Source organism: Pelodiscus sinensis, chromosome 5 (genome assembly GCF_052426305.1).
Source record: "Pelodiscus sinensis isolate ZL-2025 chromosome 5, ASM5242630v1, whole genome shotgun sequence".
NCBI classification, from domain to species: Eukaryota; Metazoa; Chordata; order Testudines; family Trionychidae; genus Pelodiscus; species Pelodiscus sinensis.
Genome location: NC_143056.1, coordinates 45,181,991 through 45,206,779, shown reverse-complemented (window position 1 = coordinate 45,206,779; position 24,789 = coordinate 45,181,991). Strand labels below are relative to the sequence as shown.

General features: G+C 42.0%; 2 protein-coding genes across 8 annotated transcripts in view; one reads left to right on the top strand and one right to left on the bottom strand.

Moving 5' to 3' along the window:
* FBXO33 (F-box protein 33) overlaps positions 1-24,789 on the bottom strand; it is a 107,085-nt gene that overhangs the window by 42,173 nt on the left and 40,123 nt on the right. The gene's annotated exons all lie outside the window — the stretch shown is intronic.
* MIA2 (MIA SH3 domain ER export factor 2) overlaps positions 1-24,789 on the top strand; it is a 69,401-nt gene that overhangs the window by 43,116 nt on the left and 1,496 nt on the right. For all 7 annotated transcript variants that reach the window (XM_006117716.5, XM_006117719.5, XM_006117718.5 and 4 more), the window contains 10 exons: positions 3,602-3,703; positions 6,316-6,376; positions 6,725-6,760; positions 8,805-8,872; positions 11,049-11,131; positions 12,482-12,610; positions 14,784-14,942; positions 18,186-18,317; positions 22,421-22,497; positions 22,939-23,167. In XM_006117716.5, the coding sequence (XP_006117778.4) occupies positions 3,602-3,703; positions 6,316-6,376; positions 6,725-6,760; positions 8,805-8,872; positions 11,049-11,131; positions 12,482-12,610; positions 14,784-14,942; positions 18,186-18,317; positions 22,421-22,497; positions 22,939-23,167 (1,076 nt within the window). The remainder of the gene's footprint in view (positions 1-3,601; positions 3,704-6,315; positions 6,377-6,724; positions 6,761-8,804; positions 8,873-11,048; positions 11,132-12,481; positions 12,611-14,783; positions 14,943-18,185; positions 18,318-22,420; positions 22,498-22,938; positions 23,168-24,789) is intronic.

Here is a 24,789-nt window from a genome sequence, read left to right as displayed (position 1 = left end):
AATGTTGTAATTATGGATAAACTGGACTTTGGTTTAGAGAACAGGGAATGGTAAAATTTTCAAAGGCACTTAAGTCACTTTTGAAACTTCAACAGACCTATTATTTGCTTAACCCTATCAGTTGGATATAATTGTAATTCAGTAGTAAAATAGTTTGGATCTGTCATCGTGCCATAACTGACATTTCTCATAAAAATTATTAAATATGCTATATAACAAAGGATGGTGTCACAGTGTCAGTCATTGCTGATTTTAACATAAACGTATTTGCTCTGATGTAATATTGCGTAAGTATTATGTAATATGGCACTAAGTCTCTTCAGCCCATGCTATAGAAAGAGTCAAATTCTCTCTTGCATATTTCAGTAAATGATACTTTAAAATATTTTAAATAACTAAAGAAAAGAATTAGGAAAGAGACAAAAGCAAAACCCTCCAATCTAATTCCTTAGAAAGACCCAAATAAAACTGTTGGTTGTATTTACAACAGCAGTATATTTTAATATAGACGCAAAGGTGAATTAAGAACTGACAAATGCATATAATTAAGTGGAAGACCACAATTTTCATTAAACTTAGGCATAGAGGAAGGGCACTACCTGCCCATAACCCATACTTGCCTACACTGGGCATTTAATTGGTTCCATTGTGTGAGTTACAGGGCTCCTTACAACATAGCCTAAGTTCCCTCTAAGCTAGTAGCCACAGAGCTTGCCTGTTAAGCCCTGTATTCTATCTATTAAGCCCCAAACAAGAGCTCAGGGCTACAGCGGGGAGAGATGTCTCTCTCCACGCCCTAAAGCTGCTGAGGTAGAAGCTCCTCTCCCTGCTAGTCCCTGCACACAGCTGCTGTGGCTGGGGAAGGGCTGGAGTGAGTCCTCTCTCCTTAGGGCAGCCTGCACCCCAAACACTTCATCTTCAGACCCACCCCAGCCAGAGCCATCACCCTCATGTACCTATCCCTATATCCCAGCCCTAAATCGCTTTTGCATCTCAAACACTTCATCCCTAGCCCTATCCTAGAGTTTGTACCTTCAGTCTGAGCCCCAATCCTTTGGCCTCACCCCATAACTGTCCATGTAAGGAATGACTTTTGTTATGTATGCTAATATGGAGTTGATACATGTTGGTGGAAATTAAAAAAGTCATGCCACACGTGAATAAGAAAACTGAATATAACCCATAATTTGGGATAGGTTGACCTCAAACTGCCCCCAGAATTTAGCTCTTTAAGTGCTAGCACCCTCCTGCTCCCACTCCACCACCATCCTCAGAGGGTGGAGAAAGGTAGGAACCTTGGCCTTATCTCATGAGTCCAAGGCCTGTCACCAAATTCCAGGTTGTTTACCTCTTAGGAACAGTTTACTTAGGGTTACCAGCCCTCTATGGTTGGCCTGAAGTCTCCCGGAATCTGCCTTTCATCTCCCAATAAAAATTGAGAGCAGTCCTGGAGATTTTAATAGGATATTTTAAGAAAATGACATTGTCATATGGGGGAGAGGAGGAGGAAAGAATCTCCCACAATAGCATTAGTCTGAGTTGGTAACCCTAAGTTCACTTTATCCTTTTAACTGGCTGCAAATTGCCCACAATTAAACCAATTCCCTCAGTTGGGAATTAGGTACATTTCTACTTAATATGCTGTGATTTGAAGGTGCTGAGAGGAAGGTGAAAAACTCCCTGTACCTCTTCACCGCTGGGCCCATCTAGTTCACCCCCTCATAGAGGCAGGTGGGAGGCATATGTTGCTTTTCTACCCCACTGGGAATTGACTGTGGACTAAGGCATTGGCCCCTTGTAGCAGGAACTAAGGAAATCCCAGTGTACTTCAGAGTAGGGTAACTGAAAGCAGAAGAATAGTAATAGAGAGGTAGCCATGTTAGTCTGGTCTTGCTGAAACAAAAGACAAGACTATGCAGCACTTTAAAGACTAACAAAATGGTTTATTAGGTGATGAGCTTTCGTGGGCCAGTCCCACTTCCTCAGATCAAATTGTGGAAGAAAATTGGTATGACCATAAATTCCAAAGGGATACAATCAAAAAAAGTGAACACATATAAAATTGACACATCAGATTTTAGAACAGAGGAGAGGTTAGTGTCTATGGGTGTGTCTAGACTACATGCCTCCTTCGACGGAGGCATGTAGATTAGCCAGATCGGAAGAGGGAAATGAAGCCGCGATTAAAATAATCGCGGCTTCATTTAAATTTAAATGGCTGCCCCGATCTGCCGATCAGCTGTTTGTCGGCAGATCGGGGCAGTCTGGACGCGACGCGCTGACAAAGAAGCCTTTCTTCATCGGCACAGGTAAGCCTGGTTTCACGAGGCTTACCTGTGCCGATGAAGAAAGGCTTCTTTGTCGGCGCGTCCAGACTGCCCCGATCTGCCGACAAACAGCTGATCGGCAGATCGGGGCAGCCATTTAAATTTAAATGAAGCCGCGATTATTTTAATCGCGGCTTCATTTCCCTCTTCCGATCTGGCTAATCTACATGCCTCCGTCGAAGGAGGCATGTAGTCTAGACACACCCTATGAGATAATCCTATTAGGGGTGATAATTGGGCAAGCTATCTTTGTAATGGGTAACGTAGTTAGCATCTCTGTTAAGGCCCATTCGTAAAGTGTCAAATTTAAGCATGAATGACAGTTCTGAGGTTTCCCTTTGTAGTCTGGTGTTAGTCTTTTTGAAGCACATGTGGTTAGGTCATTGAGACAATGCCCAGTCTGGTTGAAATTACAAGAAACGTTTTTCTTTGTGAAACTGTCCGATGTCTGATTTGTGTGCATTGATTCTTGCTCAGGGGTGGCGCTGTGGGACCAACCCGGCAGCACCCCAGCTGCTCTGCCCCATGGCTTCCTCAAGTCCGCTGCCGCAGAAACTGATGAGTGGCAGACGTGGGGAAGCAGCAAGCAGAGCAGCTGGGGTGCTGTCAGGTTGGTCCTGCAGTGCCGCTCAGGTGAGGGGCGATGCTGTGGGACTGACCCAGCAGCACCGCCCCGCCGCTTCCCCAAGTCGCCGCTGCCACTTGCAGCCCCGGCTGGCCTATCGCTGGTGGCTGTGCGGGGCTTCCCCCTCCTCCCTGCAAAATGGGGGAGGGTTCGCCCCACGCTGTGACATTCCCCGCCGACCCTCCCCCCCCCCCCGACCCCTCTCAGCCCCCTTCCGGAGTACCTCCTGATACTCCAGCATATCCGATAATCCGGCACCCCCTGGGTCCCAAAGGTGCTGGATTATTGGAAGTTTACTGTACTTGGAATCATCACTGAAAAATAGTGTACGTTATTTTTCACCTAAAAAAAATCAGAACTTAATGCTGAGACATTAAGGAAGGTTTACTTTCTCAAATATAGTTGTCCTAATTATCAGTGTATAATTTGCAAGTTATTTGAGTGCAGTGATTAGTCTTGGTATTGCGTTACTGTTCCAGATTTTCATAATTAAAGAATAAAGAGCTATATAAAATTTAAAAAAGCATGGTATACCACAACCTCTTTCTGCCAGTCTGAGTGAACATCACACTAAATCTCTCTCTTCAGAGAGAATAACTACAAAACTATTATTTGAGTTTCAGCTAATCATACTGTCTCTGTGTTAAAGGAAACTAACAGTAGAAGAGAGAGAGAGGTTACAGAAAGAAGAAAAACTCTCTAAAGTAGATGAGAAAATTAATCATGCTGCTGAAGAACTAAATAGTTACAGGTACTTACTTTTTTTTTTTTGGTTGGTGTTTGCCCTAAAGATTATAAAATCCACTAGAGAATTAGTAAATTTACTAATTATAATGCATTGTTATGGAATGTGTGCTGTCATTCTTTTCAATTTCGATGCTTTCTTTCTGTATGCTAGTTTATAGAAATCTTCTTTGTGTATGTGCTTGTGCAATGATACATACACATAAGGTGACCAGAATTTGAAAATGTGTGAGGACACTGATTTGACAAAAATAACATACTTGTATAACTATATAAATAATCATATAAATAAATTATCACGATATTAGTCGTCTTATAAGACAAACAGACTTAACAAAAACAATCATATAACATTAAAAACATCAATATTTGTCACTCTTTTAAGAAATTAAAAATCTTGATCCATTTTTTATCAATTTCGCGTTCAGTCCATTCTCTTATTATATTGTTAATTCTTCGTACTTCGTCGAACAATAAATTGTAATTTATTATGGTGCTAAATTTTTCTTTAACGAATAAAACTGTTTCAAGGATTTTATTCCATTGAATTTCTTCATTCAGCAGAATCCAATCAAACACGTACACTGGTTTGTCACGCTTAGTCCGATTTTCTAGATATTCAAGAACATTTTTATAAAAGCTCATTGCCTCCCTCGTAAATTCTTTATTCCTGGATTGCTCTCTTGTAATTTGTTTAAATTAGTAATTACAACCAATGGAAGGAAGTTGGACTCAAGACGTGATTGAAGCTGCTCCTTTAATTGTTTAATATGCAATCCCACTTCTGTAGACATGTTATGCTCTTTTTCAATACTTTTTATAACTGACTGGAACAAAGTTGCTTGATTGTGAACAAAATACAGAGTTACGTCAGCAGATTCATTCTTTAAAAAGTTGTTCAAGATCAGTGGACATTTTTCCAAACTTAGAAAATATGATTTTAAAGGCTCGAACAATTGCAGCACTCATTCAATGGCTGGCATTAAAGCTAACCATCTTGTTTTCGAATATCCCAACAGTTTTTTATATTCAACTGAGGCTTCTTCGCAAAAAGTCTTTAATGATGTAACGCTTACAGTGAATCGTTCAAAATGTAAATAAATGTGAGTTATCACAACTTCAACATCGATGGACATTAAGCTTGATGCTGTATTGATGGCATTAGATACAATATGGGCATTACAACCGATTCCAATAATCGTTTTCCCAAGTAAATGCATCATTTTCTTAACATTTTTATCACCTTTGCGATTTACACCGCCAAAATTAGTATTTGTGTTATCGGCACACACAGCAATAACTTTATCGTTCAAATTATGATTGTCCACTCATTTTTTGATATGATTGGATATTATTTCAATTGTCTCACCATCAATTGCTTCCATATTCAAAACTTTGATTTGAATACCATTTTCAAAACTGAAATAACGAACTAACACTGGATATAACTTTGTATCTTTGTGGTTTGAAGCATCTGAAAGAAGTGTAACAAAATTTAGCTTCATTTAATCTTTCTTCAAATTTTAAGTTTGAAAAACGTTGCGAATAATAGCCTCTCCTTTAGTTCTGGCACAATGGAATTTTTTATTATAAAGTACTCTATTCAGTTTTGACGTACAGTCCATGCTCCGAAAACTTTGATTGTGTATCACAGTGTAGTACGCAGTCAGACCTTCGGCAGCTGCTAAATTCTTTTTGTCTTCTCCAAATTATGTACTTCCTAAGAAGTCTGTAACTTTCTGGGACATTGATGCCGATGTTAAAGAATTTTGATGTATGTTTGTTTGTTTGAAACATGCTTTGTTATGCTGGATTGGCCACCTATCGCCACACTGAATTCCACCGAACAGACAGTACGCTTCACTAGTGAATCATCTCTTGTTTCATCCACAATTCTGATGAAAGGAAATTTCTTTTTTAAATTCTTGTTGAAATGGCATTTTCTTTTCTTTGACATTTTTAGGGTTAATTGTGTCAACTAAAAAATCACATTGACGTTAAATTGTCTCAAAATAAACAATAACATTTAATAAATAGCCTCTAAGTGTACTTTTACTGTATATTAAGCCTTTTAACAGGGTTCAATTGCAGTATAATGATACTTTAAAAAACAGCAGGATATATTTTTTTTGGCAAAGTAGAACAAGAAGGACAGTTTTTTTCAAAGGAGGAAATAATTATTGGGGAGGACAAGCCCCTCAAAAGGAGGACTGTCCTCCTCAAAGGAGGATGTCTGGTCACCTTAATACACACAACACTAAGGGTACGTCTGTGACTACATGCCTCTGGCAACAGAGGCGCATGTAGATTAGACTACCCGGCATAGGAAAATGAAGCGGCGATTTAAATAATCGCCGCTTCATTTAAATTTACACGGTTGCCGTGCTGAGCCGATCAGTTGTTTGTCGGCTCAGCGCGGTAGTCTGGACGCTCCGCGGTCGACATCAAAGGCATTTGTCGACCTCCCAGGTATGCCTCATCCTTTGTTTTTATTTATCCTTTAAGTAGTCTTTGGTCATAGATGACCGTAGTGTTTGGGTATAAACTCTGAATTATTCGCAGTGTAACTATTTCTGGTGGTATTCATATTTAAAATTTTTGCTAACATTTTTATTACAGACAGCGAGCAAAAGATCTTGAAGAAGAGCTAGACAGAACCATTCATTCTTACCAGAGTCAGGTATATATTATATGTTGACTTAGCTAGCATTTTGCCATACTCAGGAATAATACAATTAACTTTCAACTTGAAACTACCACTTACAGCTGTTTGCAATACTGTATATGGCTTTATTTGGTTAATGTCATCAGAAATACCTTGATATAAATTACAATTAGGAAAGACTACCAAGTAGGTGGTATTTTTGAATATGGGCGTAACTGTTCCGTTTAAATTCTGGTGGCTGGTTAATGTAACTGAACATCTTACAAAACTGTTGGATCAGAAAAGAGCCTTGAAGTTTTAATGTATTGCTTTGTATCAGGAGAATAACATTTCAAAGGTGTTCTAATGAATATCTCTCAATAGATTACTTCACATGAAAAAAAAGCTCATGATAATTGGGTAAGTTCCAACTACTAAAGTTTCTCAAACTCTGTCATAAAAAAAATTACACTGCTCTTCAAACTGTCTAAACAGACTGCATTATACCTTGATTTTAGTGGGATATTTATAGATTAAAAAAAACTTGAAGACTTAACATTCAGAAATCTACTAACAAGAAATTTAACAAATAGATAAACTAGCTGTAGTAATTAAACCAAAGTCCCTTTAATTCTGCCAGAATAATGTTTAAAAAAAATCACTTGCTATAGAAATAAATCCACCGGAATAAGATGTTTAACAAATGTTTAAGTGTTTCATAAATAAACTCTTGGGTCTTGTTTCAATGACATTTTAATAAATTATCTGGCTGTACTGTACTGGTTTTATCTAGTAGAAGAAGATACTTTGTCCTGTGACAACCTTTGTTCCATTGATATTTTTTGTAAGAATGCTATTGCAAATTCCATTTTTTTCTCTCCTCTTAAACAAGAAAATGAAAATCTGTCACTATTAATAAATATTCTAATCTTGCAAAGAGGCCTACACAGGAGAGAATCCTATTGACATTAATGGAACTTCATGCTAGGGTATTCCCCATACTGCCCTAGCATGATACTTTTTTTTGCAGGTTTTGAAATAGGAGCTTCCTTTAGCTCTTAAAACTTGCATGTTGATAATTTTTGAGCTTTCCAAAGCAGGTGTAGCCATACTAATATGGTGTGATTATAAAAAAAAAAAAAAAAAAAAACACTCACCCCACCCCCCGTCCCCATGATCAAGTTTAATATGTGCCTCAAAGAGTCAGGATAGGTAAGTTTGGATTCTGCCCTCGGGTATTCACATTAGCAATGTGAATGACTAGTTGACTATCTACTAAGCAAATGTTTATTGGATAGTCAACATACTAGTCAACTAGTTGCTCCCCCCCCCCCCCACTACCTTGCTGCCTCTATCAGAAAGAGGCAGCAAGGGAGAGGAAGAGAAGAGGGTACTTCAAAAAGGCAGCACTGCAGTCAGCTGGGGACTCTCCGCCCCCTCCCCCCCCCCAATCCTGGGCTCAATGAGGCACTGCTGCTTTGAAACGCCACTGGGATTGGGAGGGGGGAGGGGTTGCCCCTCCGCCCCCCCCCCCCCCCCCCCCCCAGCGCTTTCAGCTTTGAAGTGTAGCAACAGTCCCATGGCTGTTGCTGTACTTCAAAGGCAGAGGTTCCCTTATCAGCTAAACAAATAGTAGATGCAAAGTGCATCAACTATTCAATTAGCCAATTAATATACATGCAGCTTCCATTGAAGTCAGAGATATGTGAATGTAACTGTGGGAATAGTTTGGCTTTTTGTAAGATAAAGTGTGTTTATTCAAGAAAAGAACAAAAGACCATATTTCAACCCCTTCTCTATACAGACTTTAATTTTTTTTTAATTTGCCTGCTCTTTCTTTGATTCAGAAATAAGTAATAGTGGATGAGTTTCAAATAATCTCTTCAGAATTTTTTTCATTATTTGTTATTGTACAGTTCTTATGAATACATTAAAATTAACACCTAACATTATTGGATCTTGTTAATTTTAACTTGAGGTCTTATTTTAAGTTTATGTATGTTCTATCAAGATTACAATCAGTTTAAAACATTTGGTTTTGCATTTTAGTAACTTCTTGGCTTCCTTTGATTTGCACTATTTTTAAATATTGCAAACATCTAATGTGGAGTGTAGCTGCTTAAGCTGCAGTAAGACTGAATCTTATTATGTGATGTTTTAACTGATGACTTCAGGGGAACTGCTAATAACTTATACTGATAATGATGTTTCAGTTGAGCTCTGTAATATGCAAAAATATAGTCAAAGTTATCTGGTCTGTTTCCTGTGTGGATGGTGGTTAATTATATTACGTTTTGATTTTTACTTTCCTAAAAAGTAAATCTGAAAATTCCCCTACACTTTATGGACTACTTTTGTGGTATGAGCAACTGGTCTTCAGATTACCAGTTAGAAATACTTACTAGAAATTCAGGAAGTGCGCTAGTTATGAAATACTTTATTTAGTAGTTTTTTTTCCCTAAAGCTGACAGCGAGAGCAGCTGAAAGACACCTCAATGATATGAGAAAAGAAAATGCACACAACAGACAAAAGTAAGTGCTGTACTGGACAAATTCTGAATGGTATAATTTAGCTGTAATTTTGCTCTTTTCAGAAAGTGCTAGAGGAAAAGCATAAAACTAAAACGGACAAAGCTACAAATGACTGTAGGTAAATTGTTTCAGATTGCGCGTACTTAATTGTGTCATGGTCATTCATGTATTTTCACTTTAACACCTTAACTAAGGAGTCTACAGGTTTGTAGGAGGGCATGAGTTTGTGCTGTTGTTCTTTCATGTCTTAATAATGTTCTGTGATGATGGATGGACGGTGGAAATGAGTGACTGATACTTGTAGAAATGGGATGAGAGTCTAGACTGAGCAGGAGTGATCTCTTAGTCACACCTGACTACAGTAAAATTGTGCTAGCAACAATCAGGTTGTACACTGTTAGTAGCATGGTACATCTTCAGTCTCCTTTCCACAGTTAAAATGGTAAAAAGAACATTAATCCATCTTGGCATAGGTATTGCTAGATAAAATATTGCTCTGTTTTGGTAATGAATGAAGGGGACAGTTGACATTTTATGAGAATTACAGTTTGTGAATGTAAGATCTGGTTAAAAATATGGAATTAAATACCTATTTTAGGAGAAAAGGTACCAGGAATTTATTAAATGACCTCCTGTAGTAACCAGGAATGCTGATTACTGAATGTTTTTGTATTTTTAAAATTGAGTATTGTTTACTTAATAGACCATTGAAAAATACTTGAAATGAGGTTTTACAGTAAGTGAATGAGGATAATGTGATCGGGCTTATAACATTTGTTCTATTTTTAATATGAATTACAGTGTTTACCTTTTAGTACAGGCAGTCCCCGGGTTACGTACAAGATAGGGACTGTAGGTTTGTTCTTAAGTTGAATCTGTATGTAAGTCGGAACTGGCGTCCAGATTCAGACACTGCTGAAACTGACCGCCAGTTCTGACTTACATACAGAATCAACTTAAGAACCCCAGGCGTCCCCAAGTCAGCTGCTGCTGAAACTGATCAGCAGCTGATTCCAGGAAGCCCGGGGCAGAGCAACTCTGCCTGGGGCTTCCTGTAGTCAGCGCTGGTCAGTTTCAGCAGAAGCTGACTTGGGGACGCCTGGGGCAGAGCAGCTGGGGTGCTACTGGACCAACCCAGCAGCACCCCATCTGCTCTGCCCCAGACGTCCTGATTCAGCCGCTGCTGAAACTGACCAGCAGCGGCTGAATCAGGACCTGGGGCAGAGCAGCTGGGGTGCTGCCGGGTTGGTCCAGTAGTGCCCACGGGCGCTGCAGGACCAATCGGCAGCGCCCCAGCTGCTCTGCCCCAGAGTCCAAAACAAAAGCCTGGTCTGCTGGGGGGGGGGGGAGCACACTAGCTGCGCCCCCCCCCCAGCAGACCAGGGACACGGGGAGCAGAGCCGCAGCGCAGCGGGGTGCCGCGCCTCTGAGGCTTTGCTCTGGCAAAGCCTCAGAGGCGAGGGACCCCGCCACGGCTGCGGCTTCAGTCTGGGTGCCTGTGGTCTGCTGGGGACGGCCCCCAGCAGACCACAGGCACCCTGACTGAAGCCGCAGCCGCGGGGGAGTCCCGTGCCTCTGAGGCTTTGCCAGAGCAAAGCCTCAGAGGCGCGGGGAACCGCCGCTGCTGCCGCTTCAGTCAGGGTGCCTGTGGTCTGCTGGGGACCGTCCCCAGCAGACCACAGGCACCCGGACTGAAGCCGCAGCCACGGGGGGTCCCGCGCCTCTGAGGCTTTGCCAGAGCAAAGCCTCAGAGGCGCGGGGAACTGCCGCTCCAGTCTGGGTGCCTGTGGTCTGCTGGGGACGGTCTCCAGCAGACCAGGGGCACCGGAGCAGCTTACGAACGGGGCTTTCTCGCCCCGACTTCCGGGGCGAGAAAGCTCCGTTCGTAAGTGAGGATCCGACATAAGTCGGATCCGCGTAAGTCGGGGACTGCCTGTATATCAGTATAAAAGTAGTTGTATATTTTGAGGAATACTTAAATTGATAAATTGTTTTTTGTTTGACAATTATCCTTTATTTAACTAGCTAATGTAATATATTTGATACCACTTAAGAAATGGAATTCTAGGTTAATTTTCTATTACAATAGAGATGTTAGTGGAGAATGATGGATTTCTAGGAAACTGGTATATTTTGTAAGTTAATAAGACTTTTTTTGTTCTTTCCATATTTACAGATTAACTGAAATGGAATTTAAATTTGACCTTTTAGAAAAAGATCCTTATGCTCTTGATGTCCCAGTTAGATCATTTGGCAGAGGTATAGTGAAGAGTTTTCTTTTTAACTCATTTCTTCAGCTTGTAAAATACTTCTGGTGTCATTTGGAGGTGGCGTTATGGTGTTTTTTTCCCTCCAAAACATCATATTCATGACTTCATAAGCATAGCAATACAGCCTCTCTCCGACTTACGAACCGGTTTCGAACCAAGCAATTGGTCGTAACTTGATTTGTTCGTAAGTTGGACCCCATTGAGTTACATGCGACCGTGCTGTTCATAAGCACGGATCGCATTCATAACTTGGGGTCCGCCATTTACGACATTTTTGGTCGTAACTGCGAATGGTCGTAAGTCGACCGTTCGCAACTCGGGGACCAGCTGTAATCTGTGTGTGCATGCAAATATCACTGATTTTTTTTTTAAAAAGCTTACACAGAGTATATACAATTTAGAATAGTGATAGAAATGTAGCCGTGTTAGTCTGGGGTAGCTGAAGCAAAATGCAGGACAATGTAGCACTTTAAAGACTAACAAGATGGTTTATTAGATGATGAGCTTTTGTGGGCCAGACCCACTTCCTCAGATCAAATAGTGGAAGAAAGTAGTCACAACCATATATACCAAAGGATACAATTAAAAAAATGAACACACATGAAAAGGACACATCACATTGCAGAACAGGAGGGGAATGCCGGGGGGGGGGGGGGGGGGGGGGGCGGGGGGAGGGAAGGAAGGAAGGTAAGTGTCTGTGAATTGATGATATTAGAGGTGGGGAGAGTGGGATGTTTGTGAGTTAATGGTATTAGAGGTGATAATTGGGGAAACTATCTTGGTAATGGGTGAGATAGTTCAAATGTTTGTTCAGTCATCTCACCCATTACCAAGATAGTTTCCCCAATTATCACCTCTAATACCATTAACTCACAAACATCCCACTCTCCCCACCTCTAATATCATCAATTCACAGACACTTACCTTCCTTCCTCCCCCCCCCGCCCCCCCCGCATCCCCCTCCTGTTCTGCAATGTGATTTGTCCTTTTCATATGTGTTCATTTTTTTAATTGTATCCTTTGGTATATATGGTTGTGACTACTTTCTTCCACTATTTGATGTGAGGAAGTGGGTCTGGCCCACGAAAGCTCATCATCTAATAAACCATCTTGTTAGTCTTTAAAGTGCTACATTGTCCTGCATTTTGCTATATACAATTTAGATTGCTTAAACATTTTTCTACTGGGTAGTTAATCTTTAAAAAAGACTTCTCAAATGCCTTTGATTAGACTGAAAGCATGACATATGGTATTTTCATTCTAGAACACATAACTACCAAATTAATTTAATTTGTGACCCAAGATTTGGATTTAATACTGAATATTTTAACTGTTCCAGAGCATTCACCATATGGACCCTCACCAATGAGCCGTCCTTCATCTGAAACAAGAGCTTTTCTGTCCCCACCAACCTTACTGGAGGGTCCTTTAAGACTTTCACCTATGCTTCCAGGTGGTGGAGGAAGAGGTACAGTTCTTGAATTTCAAAACATCTCTATTCTGAATTTCATTCTCCTCTGTTAATTGCAGGGATGTATCTGTATAATCCATAAACTGTTAAATTACACTGTTTAATTGGTTAACCATTGGAATCTGGTGCAGGGAAGCTGGGGCTAGGGATGTTAAATGGTGTTTAATCAGCTAATTGACTAGTCAATGGAATTTCCGTTGCTTAGTTGATGGGGGAGGGGAAACTGCAGAGCTGCAGTGGGGTTAGCTCCTGGCCCCACTCTGCCTCTTAAATGAATTAAGAGTGTGGACCTGGCCTGAGGAATGAGGTGTCCTGGCTTGCACCTAGTTTTCCCCCTCCTCCCTCTGTGCTTTTTAAATGTATTAAGAGCAGCTAAGTCAGTGTTTCTTAAACTTTTTAAGATCGAGGAACACCAAACAATTTTTTTTTTTTAAATGAGGAACACTAAAGATTTTTTTGGGGGAGAAGGGGAAGAAGCTTGCCCCTTGAAACACCAGACAACACTTTTACTGACAACAATATTTGCTCACTGCTCTATGAAGCCTTCTAAACTTCTGCCTTTTTTATAGGGAAATGTAATTTATTCTCTTTACTCATATTGGTGGAAATTATAAATTCAATACCTTATCAAGCATGGGTTAATGTCAAGCAGCTGACTGACAGCAGCCATAGCAACCACGCCAGCATTAGGGACACTGAGGGCCTTACCCTGCCCCCCAATTCACAGTGCTTAATGTCCTTACTGCTTAATGTTTTGTCTTTCAATAGTTCTAGCCCCGGCTCTGTTATTTTTGACACAGAATACTGAAGGGAAGGGCCTTGTCTGTGCAAGAGGGTGGAAGGTGCTGGCCCCCCTCAGCTGTCCTGGGTAACATGCGAGGGCTAAAAATAGTGGTGTAAAGACCCCGTCGGGGTGGCAGCGTTAGGTTCTCTCCCCTAGCAGGCAGGATCCCCAGACCAGCAGTGGAGACCGCCAATCAGAGCCGGCCCTTCTACTGGCCCTGCAACGCTCCTCCCCTCTGGCAAGGGGCGCAACCGAGGCGCAGAGCTTTCCCAGGCAGTTGCAAGCTGGGCGCAGAAGCACGTGAGGAATGCGGGTAGCCCCGCCTCATTTCCTGCAGCATCATCACTTGCTCGCCTCTTCCGCCCTTCATGTGGAAGCACAGGAGGAGGAACGCAGGTAGCCCCCGCCTCATTTTTAGCCGCATCACCACTTGCTTACCTCTTCACACCACCCGCTGTGTCTCAGCAGCTCTCGCTACTGGTTGTTGTTTTTTTTCTTTCAAACGGCTACAGCACGCCTGTTAGTGTTCCGTGGAACACAGTTTAAGAAACAAGGTGCTAGATTCTTAATACATTTAAAGAGCCCTGCTTGTGCCTGGTCCCCGCTATGCCTGTGCCTCCCCTGCCTCCCACAGAGATGGTACTGTGAGGGAACCGGCTTTTAAGCTGAATCCCCCCCAGCACTAGTTCCTGTACCCACCCTTTGCTGCCTCTCTTTTATAGAGGCAGCAAAGGGGGGATGAAGCAATTATTCGAGTCGCTAGTCAACTATCCGATATGCATATGCTTATCGGATAGTTGACTAGTCGCTTACTCCTAGTTGGGGCTGGGGTTCTGTCAGGGCTGCAGTCCTGCTTCCTCTGTGAAGCAGGTATCCAACTTGCCAGGCAGGGTGGGGAGTGCTCCAAGCCTGCCTGCCCCCTATGATTAGGGCTGGGGCCTCTCCGGTGTGGCCATGGGCAGGATTCCATCAGCCTGTCTGGGCTGCTTCAGTACAGACATGGGCCTGAGGTCCCACCAACCTAGCATGGTTGGTAATCTGTTGGATTAAGACACGGTCAATTTAAATGATTATCTATAAGCATTCTGATAAGCCTAATGCTTACCTGGTAACCTTTTAGAGTCTTATAAGAGGAATCTGAATATATTGTAGATCCAACTTTTAAGGAATTAAGTTTTTATTTAAAATTTTAGCTTAAAGAGTAAATACTTTCAGTAAACATAATTAAACTGTTGCAGAATTATGGTGAGTCATGACAATTCACCTGATAAATATTTAAGGCCTTTCTACTCATTATTATTATTATTAGAATTTAGACTGCTAATAAAGATTGTTGTAACATCAGTTTATTTTAACATTTTCATAATATCTTATTTCTTTAATAAGGATCAAGAGGAGCAGGGAATCCTGCTATGTATGAAGCAGCTAATGAAAGAGGGGAATTGAGCTCTGATAGGTTATCTGATCCCCACAGAGCACCTTCAGACACTGGGTCTCTATCCCCTCCATGGGACAGAGATTGTAGGATAATTCATCCTCCACCAGGTAACTAAATATGTTGGGCCACCAGATATTTGTAAAAATGTATTTGAGAATATTCGAAACGGTGTTCAGCTATTAGTTACATTAAAAAAAAATTATACTTCGTGATATGTAGCTCTGCTTTTCATGCACAAGGGAGAATATGCAACATGTGAAAGGGTATGATTGTAGGTTCATTTCCCTTGTGCACTGGTGAGTACCAGGAGGAATTCAGATTTCTCCTTGAGCTCCTCTTCTGAGATACATGGCTCTATGATGCACCAAGCATAGGACTGTGTATATAAAATGTATAACTAAGCATTTGGGGGTAAAATTAAATGCAAGTATTTTTTTAGAGGCTCATTCTAGGCTAGGCATTAGAAATTCAAACTCTGTCTAGACCAGTGGTCTCCAACCTTTTTACACCGAAGATCACCTTTTTAAATCTCAGAACAGGCAAAGATCTACTGCCCCGCCCCTTCCTTGAAGCCCTGCCCTCTCTATTCTCCTCCTGTCCATCACTTGCTATCCCCAGCCCTTACTTACACACTGATAAACAGTTTATTTTTAAATTATGCGATATTTAAAATTAATCACGTGTTTATAGTTATGAAATAAATGGTCTGTTTTTTATTCATGCTATTTAAATCTAAAATAAGCATTTATAATTATACATTTTGTGGGGACAGTTCTGCGGATGGGGGCGGGGGAGAGGGAACAGGGTGCTGGGAGGGCAGAGGACAGAGTTCAGGGAGTGGGGACGGGAGTGGGGACGGGAGTGGGGACGGGAATGGGGACAGGAGTGGGGACGGGAATGGGGACAGAGTTCTGTAGCTGGAGTTAGGGGACTGGGGTCTGGGGAGTGGGGACTGGGTGCCAGTGGCAGCAGAGTCCCCTGTATCTGCCTCCTCCCAGGATTCCCCCCCCCCCCCCCCCCGCCCCAAGGGAAGCCAGGACATGCCTCCTCCGGGCCCGACCCCGCGGTGCAGGGAAAACCCCCGTGTGCGCCTGCCTCTCCCCCCCCCCCCCCCCCAGCACAGCGTGGCCAACCCCCTCCTGCAGCATGGCCAGACCCTGCGGGCACCTACCCCAGGGCCAAACCCCCCTCCCACGGCGCGGCCAAACCCTGGGGCCAACCCCCGCTCCCGCAGCACAGGGAAACCCCTGCGCTCAACTCACACCTCTGGCGCTGGCGGCGCAGGGAAGCCGCTGCACTCCTCCTCTGGGGTGAAGCCCTCTCCCCCAGAACGCAACAGAGCAGTGGGAGGGTAGCAGCCCGCACACTTCCGGAACCCCCGGAAGTGATGCGGGCTTCAGACAGGACTTCTGCCCGCCCCGCGGGAAGCCGGCACTACACTAGAGGTAGGTAGTGGGGCTTCTCGGGGGTGGGGGGAATGAGGGGTGGGGTTGCCCAAACGTCTCGCGATCGACCAGTTGATCGCGATCGACGGGTTGGTGAACACGGGTCTAGACTATGGGTTCCCAAATTGGGGGGGGGGGGGGTGAGGTGACCCAGCCCCCTCCCCCTCCCAAATTTTGCTGCTATTTTGTTTTTCGGTCAGTTCCTTCTTTCCCCTTCCTCAAGTTTTGTTGCTGGGGGGGAGGGTTTTTCAAAAATCAAAAAGGGAGCGTGGTGCTGTAAAGTTTGAGAACCACTGGTCTAGACTAAAAGATACTGTGGTCACTGAACAAATGGTGAAATCATAAGTTATATGGCTGTATTAGGAGATTTTTTTGTTTGTTTTAAAAAAAAAACATGTTGTAAAATCCTGTATCCTTGTAAAAACATAGTGTGTCTCCTCCCCCCCCCCCCCCCCCAATTGTTAAAGCTCACAGTAAATGTTCTTGCTCTCCCCTGTATTCTTATACAAAACCAAGGACAACCTAACTTGCCAATCCTAATAAGTCTTAAATTACAATGTAAGCCTGGGAAATGTGAGGGGGACACATCCTTTTTAAGTCTTCTATATACATAATCGAATAATAAAGAACACAAGTTGAATTTTAAAAGAAGTCTGGTTTCAGGTCACCTTTTAGAACATGAGATGAATGAATATAAGTATTCCAGATTGTAATAAAGTAGGACAGTTCTTCTAAAATGTCTTGCTATGGTACATGTTAATGTAGTCTTGAAAAAAAATCAAACTTCGTTTATATTGAACTCTCAGCATATTTTAGAATATATGGTAATTATTCTTAACTTGGGCCCCGATCTAGCATGTAGCTCAGCTACCGCATTGGACCTGTTGGTTTCAATTTGCATACCAGTTGAACCTCACTTGTCCAAAAGTCTCTGGTTCGGAAACATCCATGATCCAGAATTACTTTAGTTAGCCTGATGTCCACTCTTCATGGGTGTGGTTAAATTTCCCATGGTCCCCTAAAGTTTTTTACAGTCACCAGTCCTGGTTTTGTGTTCTGTGGTGTTATTTAGCTGTAATTTACCCTGAAATGTCCTCTAACAGCACAATAAGCAGTAGAAGTGTTGGTAATGCTGCTAGACAAAATTGACCTCCCATAGTCTGGAAAATTCCCTGGCTTGGGACTGGTCAGGTCATGAGGGTACCAAAACAGAGAAGTTCAACCTGTAGTAGAATTTTTCTGGTATTAACTGCTGCTTACATATACAGTATGGCTACGTCTACACTGGCATGATTTTCCAGAAATGCTTTTAACGGAAAAGTTTTCCATTAAAAGCATTTTCGGAAAAGCGCGTCTAGATTGGCAGGACGCTTTTCTGCAAAAAAGCCCCGCTCGCCATTTTCGGAATTGGGGCTTTTTTGCGGAAAACAAATCTCTGCTGTCTACACTGGCCCTTTTGCGCAAAAGTTTTTCGGAAAAAGACTTTTGCCCGAACAGGAGCAGCATAGTATTTCCGCAAAAGCACTGACAATCTTACATGAGATCATCAGCGCTTTTGTGGAAATTCAAGCGGCCAGTGTAGATAGCTGGCAAGTTTTTCTGCAAAAGCAGATGATTTTGCGGAAAAACTTGCCAGTCTAGACATAGCTTATGTGATCTTATTTTAAATCAGTTTCTGTGGTAGAATTTGGCGTTTTATTTACTAGAAGTGCAAGTAGTAAGGATGCCCCACTAGAGACTTGCCTTCATTTATTTTAAGACCTTTCCCTATATTATATCTAATTTTGGATATTTTGTAAGATTGCTTGTTTCGATTTGAATTTCTTAGACACATAACTTAACTAAAATAAGTTGAAACTCTTCATTAAATACATTGCCTCTTTTTTGTGATTAATTGAATATTAGGTCAGCCATATAATGATCCAGCTTTCCCCCCACGACGACAAGAAAGATTTTATTCTAATTCTCCAAATTCAGGAAGACTTTCTGGACCAGCAGAACTACGAAGGTACAACACACCGTCTTTTGATAAAGCAGGTAGGAGTTACTTTAATTTGCTGCCATTATGTGACTGAACGTTTTTCCTAGTTCCATAGTAGTATGGTGCTAGATAAACTTTATTTACCAGGGCCCAAATCTATAACATAAGGTTTTTCAGTTCAGAAACTTCTTTCAGCATTTGTTACCCCCCAATGCTTCTTTCCCTATCATGAGCTTAGCAGTCTAATCCACAGGATGGATTGTGCTTACTGAATGGTAGCTATTCAGTATTTTCCTGGAATTCATTCAGTGTGTGGTCCTATACCTGTTTCCACCATTGAAACCCTGTACTGAATGCAGCATTAATCCTTTCCTCCTGGGTTTTTGCTATGGGACTGATAAATGTTCCCATGCCAGTCTTGTGAGGTACCATAGAGTTTAACCTAGATGGGATGATACCATCAAGTATCCATTAACTTTTGGTGCCAAACTGACACCTTTAGAGGGCTTGATTTTTTTTTTTGAGTACTGTACTTACCATTTTATAGCCCTGTATGTGTTCTAAGCAAGGGCCCAACTGATCCAGTTACAACTGTGAGTGCTTAGTACTCTTGTAAATCAAGGGCTTGAATGTTTCAAGTTGAACATCCAGAAAATGAGGACCACACAGGGGTATGCCTGTGCTGCAGTTTAGGTGAGCCTCTCAGCCTAGATCCAGTTTTATGGTAATGGGGTTTGCACTAGTGCACTAAAAATAACTATAGACTTTACTTTGGGGTTATGGCTTGAACTGCAGTTTGGGCTGTCAAGCTTAAACACCACACTGCTGGTGCTCTGTAACAATTCCCTAAGGTGCTTTAATGTAGTACAGTTTCAGCTGGGTGCTATGTTCAAGGACTGTTTCCACAGAGCAGTTAGTGCACTTCAGAAATCACACCTCAGTAGAACGTATTACTACACCAAATAAATGATCCACAACTCTCTTAAAGCAGACCTATATTTGAGACTTTGAAAAGGGCCTTGATAATCCTAGTGAAAAAATCTTCTCTGTGCTATGGAAGAAATAAATCAAAGTACAAATAGAAGTTCAGTGTTACCTGCTTGGTGGCATAAATAACTGTCTTGGCTCAGGTATTTCTTTTCAATGCTTTTTCGTTCATATAAAAGGTGAAGCTAAAGCCGGATTGTTCAAATCCTGGTGGACATGGTATATTCAGACTTCAGTAAGGCATTTAAGACAGTCTTGCATGACCACCTTATCAATAAATTAGGGAAATACAACCTAGATGGGGCTACTATAAGGCAGGTGGCATCATTGGCTGGATAACCATTCTCAGAGTAGTTACAGCCTCTCTCTGACTTATGAACCGATTACGGACCAAGCAATTGGTCGTAACTTGGTTCATTCGTAAGTCAGACCCCACTGAGTTACATGCAAGCATGCTGTTTGTAAGTACGCATCGCGTTCGTAACTCAGGGTCTGCCATTTACGACAGCTTTGGTTATAACTGCGAACGGTTGTTAAGTCGACCGTTTGCAACTCGGGGACCAGCTGTATTAATGGTTCACAAATCATCCTGGAAGGGCATAACAAGTGGAGTTTTGCAGGGGTCCGCTTTGGGGCCAGTCTGTTCAATATCTTCATCAATGATTTAGATCAGGGGTCTCCAGACTTTTCAGCCCGAGGGCCGCATTAACTATCAAACAGCAGTTCGGGGGCCGACTACACACTTGAGGTCCAAATAAAAAACAATCAAAACATGGATGTTGTTTTTAATTATTTATTTAATATTATTTTATTCAGTTATTATTTAATAACACATTCATACACTACACATGAACACCTGTATTAGTGTGAATGGTGAAATTGTTTCCTGGATGCCAAAATAGCAGACATTTCTGGCTTTAGATTTGTTGTCCCTAACATCAACAGTGACCTGAGATTATCATCGGACAAGTTTGTTCTCAAATTGTTCTTCACGTATTTCATTCTTGAAAATGTTTGTTCACACAGGTATGTTGTTCCAAAGATTGAAAGGTACCTTGATGCAAAAGTTTTGACATTAGGAAAGTCTTCCTTGGGCAAAAACTGGTAAAAACCCACCAGTCCTATTTTGAACTTGTCCCTAAGGAGGTCATTTGCTTGCAACTCAATGACTTCCAGCTGCAGTTCATCTGGGCAACTGGCCACATCTGCTTCAAATGGGTTTTGAAACAATCTCACTTCTTCTGCCTTTGAATCCAAAAAGGTCTCCACGGGCCGGATGAGAGGGCCTCGCGGGCCGCATCCGGCCCCCGGGCCGTAGTTTGGAGACCCCTGATTTAGATGATGGCAGAGAGTATGCTTATTAAGTTTGCAGATGATATCATGCTGGGAGGGGTTGCAAGTGCTTTGGTGAATAGAGTCAAAATTCAAAATGATCTCTAGTTTGTCCAGAAGTGGTCTGAGGTTAACAGGATGAAGTTTAATAAGGACAAATGCAAAGCGCTCCACTTAGGGAGGAACAATCAGTTTCACATATACAGAATGGGAAGTGATTGTCTAGGAAGGAGTATTGCTGAAAGGGAGTTAGGAGTCATAGTGGACAACAAGTTAAACGTGACACAGTGTGACACAGTTTCAAAAAAAGCAAACATGACTCTGGGGTGCCTTAATAGGAGTGTTGTGGACAAGACATGAGAAGTCATTCTTCTACTCTACAACATGAATGATCCCCCTTATGTGGGAACTGCACTGATTAGGCCTTAATTTGAGTAGTGTGTCCATTCTGGGTACCACATTTCAAGAAAGATGTGGAGAAATTAGAAAAGAGCAACAAAAATGATTAAAGGTCTAGCAAACGTGATCTATGAGGGAAGACTGAAAGAACTGGACTTCTTTAGTTTAGAAAAGAGAAGACTGAGAAGGGACATGATAGCAGTTTCCAAGTATCTAAAAGGGTATTACAAGGAGGAGGGAGAAAAATTGTTCTCATTGGCTTCTGAGGAGAGGACAAGAAGCAATAGGCTTCAATTACAGCAAGAGAAGTTTAGGTTGGACATCAGGAAAAACTTCCTGCCTATCAAGGGGTATGTCTACACTACCCTCCTAATTCGAACTAGGAGGGTAATGTAGGCATACCGCACTTGCAAATGAAGCCCGGGATTTGAATTTCCTGGGCTTCATTTGCATGAAGCTGGCCGGCGCCATTTTTAAATGCCGGCAGTTCAAACCCCGTGCCGCGCGGCTACACGCGGCACGGAGTACCTAGTTCAGATTAGGCTTCCTCATCCGAACTAGCTACTCCGTGCCACGTGTAGCCGCGCGGCCCGGGGTTCGAACTGCTGGCTTCATGCAAATGAAGCTCGGGAAATTCAAATCCCGGGCTTCATTTGCAAGTGCGGTATGCCTACATTACCCTGCTAGTTCGAACTAGGAGGGTAGTGTAGACATACCCAAGGTGGTTAAACACTGGAATAAATTGCCTAGGGGAGTTATGGAATCTCCATCACTGGAGATATTTAAGAGCAGGTTAGACAGACACAGACTTACGTGTGGTGGGGGGAGTGGACCAGCACTAATTTAAAGGGGCTGTGATTTTTTTTATTTTGGCTCAACAAAAATTTTCCCGGCTTGGGGTTGCAAATAAAAAAAGGTTGAGCACCGCTGATCTAGATGATGCTTGGTCTTGCCGTGAGAGCAGGGGACTGGTCTAGTGTTCTATGAAACAAATTCCCCATCTATTTGGTTTTTGTTTTTAATTTATGAAGGGATACATTCTGTTACAATACAATTTATCAGATTCCCATTGGGCAGCTTCCTCTCCAATTTTTTTCGTTTTGTTTGTTCGCACATAAGGGGAATCATTAATGTTAGAACTTTTTTCTTGTGGATATTGTATTTCTCAGTTACAAGTTGCTATTGGCCAAATAAAAAATTGTAGTGCTAACATGACATGGTATCCTCTTCCTAACTGAATATGGGATTGGCCAGACCCAATACATGATCCTTAATTGCCTCTTAGCACATATACAGCTGCTAGGCAAGAGGTATATATTTCACAGTATCTGCAGTGTCCCTGTAAGTTTTTTTTGTTGTTTTTGCAGTAAATTATCTTGCTCTAGGAAGAAGTGTTGGGAAAAATTATCAGTGCTAATTTACTTGTTACTTTTCAACTCAGATGGGCAAGCATCTCCAGAGAACAGTTCGAGGACAGAGCCAAGTGGAAATGAAACTAAAAACCATCCCAATTTTAGTGTAAGTAATCAAAAAGAATTAAAAATTTTCTATAGCTTTTTGTAGAAGGATATTTTAATCAGACTGTTTTATATTTATGTACTAGATAAAATCAGAACAAAACTGCTGACTATCGTGTGTGTGTTATATATACACATACCTACTATAATTTTGTGGGTGCTATGTGTATATGACAGCACAATTGCTGTCCCAGACTGACTAACCATCTGAAAACCTAAAAAGACACAGGATATGAAGGGGATACAATATACAGTGATAAGGCTGGCAGCTTGTGCACACACTTTTCCCAGCTGCATTCATTCTGATGTGTGAAGTACAATAATATCAGGATTATGCAGGAGGCCTGATAAAGGCAGGAAGTGAACCCAGGTTTTCCTAGCTCAGTTCTGGCATGGACCTCTTTCAGAAAGTGAATTTATCCATTTCTGATTTTTGCTACAGAATTTCCTAAATGTGTCTGATCAGTCACTTGTGTCTGAAAGTGAAGCAATTGGAGCAGGGTTTGTTCCCCCGCCTCTCCCTCCAGTAAGAGCCCCTCTGCTGCCAGTGGATCCCAGAGGAGCTTTTATAAGAAGAGGGCCTCCTTTCCCCCCTCCTCCTCCAGGCATGTATGGACCTCGTGAATATTTTCCAAGGGATTTTGCTGGTGTACCATGTCCTCCATTGACAAGTATGTAACTTCTGTTTGCATTTATTTTCTGAACTCACAAACCTCCCCTCCCATGTTGTATGTGTGTAAACTATATTCCTCAGAGAGAAGTACAGTAATGACAGGAAGACCTATTTTAGCATTAGTACATTCTTTCTTGTTCTGTACATCCTTTTACTCTTCCAAATCAAGTGAATATGAAGGATGTGATTTCTTCTAAAGTAGAAAATTTTTCATAAAGTTACAGTTAAGACTTAAGTTTCATTAAACTATCCCATTGTGCTTGTACAATATACTACATAATGGGGATGGTAACATGCATGTAAAAACTGGCTCTTCCCCCCTTCTCTATCGCCATCCACTGCTGCCTCTGATACAGAAGCAGTAGTGCAGGGGGAAAGGGGGAAGGGGAGAGCGAGCATGTGGGAAGATAAGTGCATGTAACTACGAAGGTTAACTGATGAGCCTGGGGTTATCAGTTAACCCTTATACTATAAATCCCTAAAAATCTTAAGTGATTTTACAGTTATGTAGTAAGTCTAAAAACAACTTTTAGAAAAGTACTAGTCCTGTGGTACCTTAGGCTAGGTCTACACCGCAGCGTTATTTCAAAATAACAAAGCCTATGTCTACACTACAAGCTGTTATTTTGACTTAATTTCAAAATAATGTCAAGCTAGAGGATTTCTTACTCCAACTCCTGTAACCCACATTTCACAAGTAGTAAGGGAAGTTGAAAGAAGTGTGTTTAGACTTGCTGCTGTGTAGACTGTGCCAAAAGCCGAAACAAGGTATTTCAACTTTAGCCTTCCTGTGTAGGTGTGCCCTTAGAGCAGGCTGCAAGTGAAAGGGCGGTTTCACTTTAAAAACTGAGCCTGGAGGGGAGATGGGAAGCTTTAGGAGCTGCTTCTGTCTCCAGCACAATCCCATTGGCCAATTTCTGGCTAGAAACTGGCCAATGGGAGCTGCCTTAAGAGCAGGGGGCTCCTAGTTATTCACAACGCAGGTGGCTGCAGCCTGGACACAGCAGACAGGCAGGCAGATTCAGAAATGGACTGCTGGCTGGTAAGTTCCCTGGCCAGAGGCTGCCTGGCACCCCAAACCAACTTAATCCCCTGCACGCCCTAGTCCAGTGTCCAGGTCACAACTGTCTCCTTCACCCAAGCTTCCTCCCTTACTCCAAGCTTCCTTCTGCACCCAATCTCTGTCCCAGACCCTGTACCTCCTCCATTAATATTATGGAAAAGTATGGACCTTGATCACTTTCCAAATTCTTGAAGTACCCCCTGTGAAAAATGATTGTATTCCCCTGCTTTAGGCTATCAAAAATAAAAGTGCCATAGGGCTACTTGTTTTTGAAAAGTTGTTTTTAAAGTTGCAGACTAACAGGGCTATCTTTCTGAAACTTAAATAGTAAGTCTGTCAAGGAAGGTAGGCCAGATTCTCTAGCCTAGCCCATCATTGCTTGCTAGCAGACATAGGTTTATATACTTAGGCTAGCTTTTCACTTTTAAAAACATCTTCCTCTTTTCCAATAACAAGCTATTACCCAGCAAAGTGAACTGAATCGCATGCCAGCTATTCAAACCAATGTAAATGAAACAGTAAATCTTCCATAACAATTCACTCTACACTTATTCGGC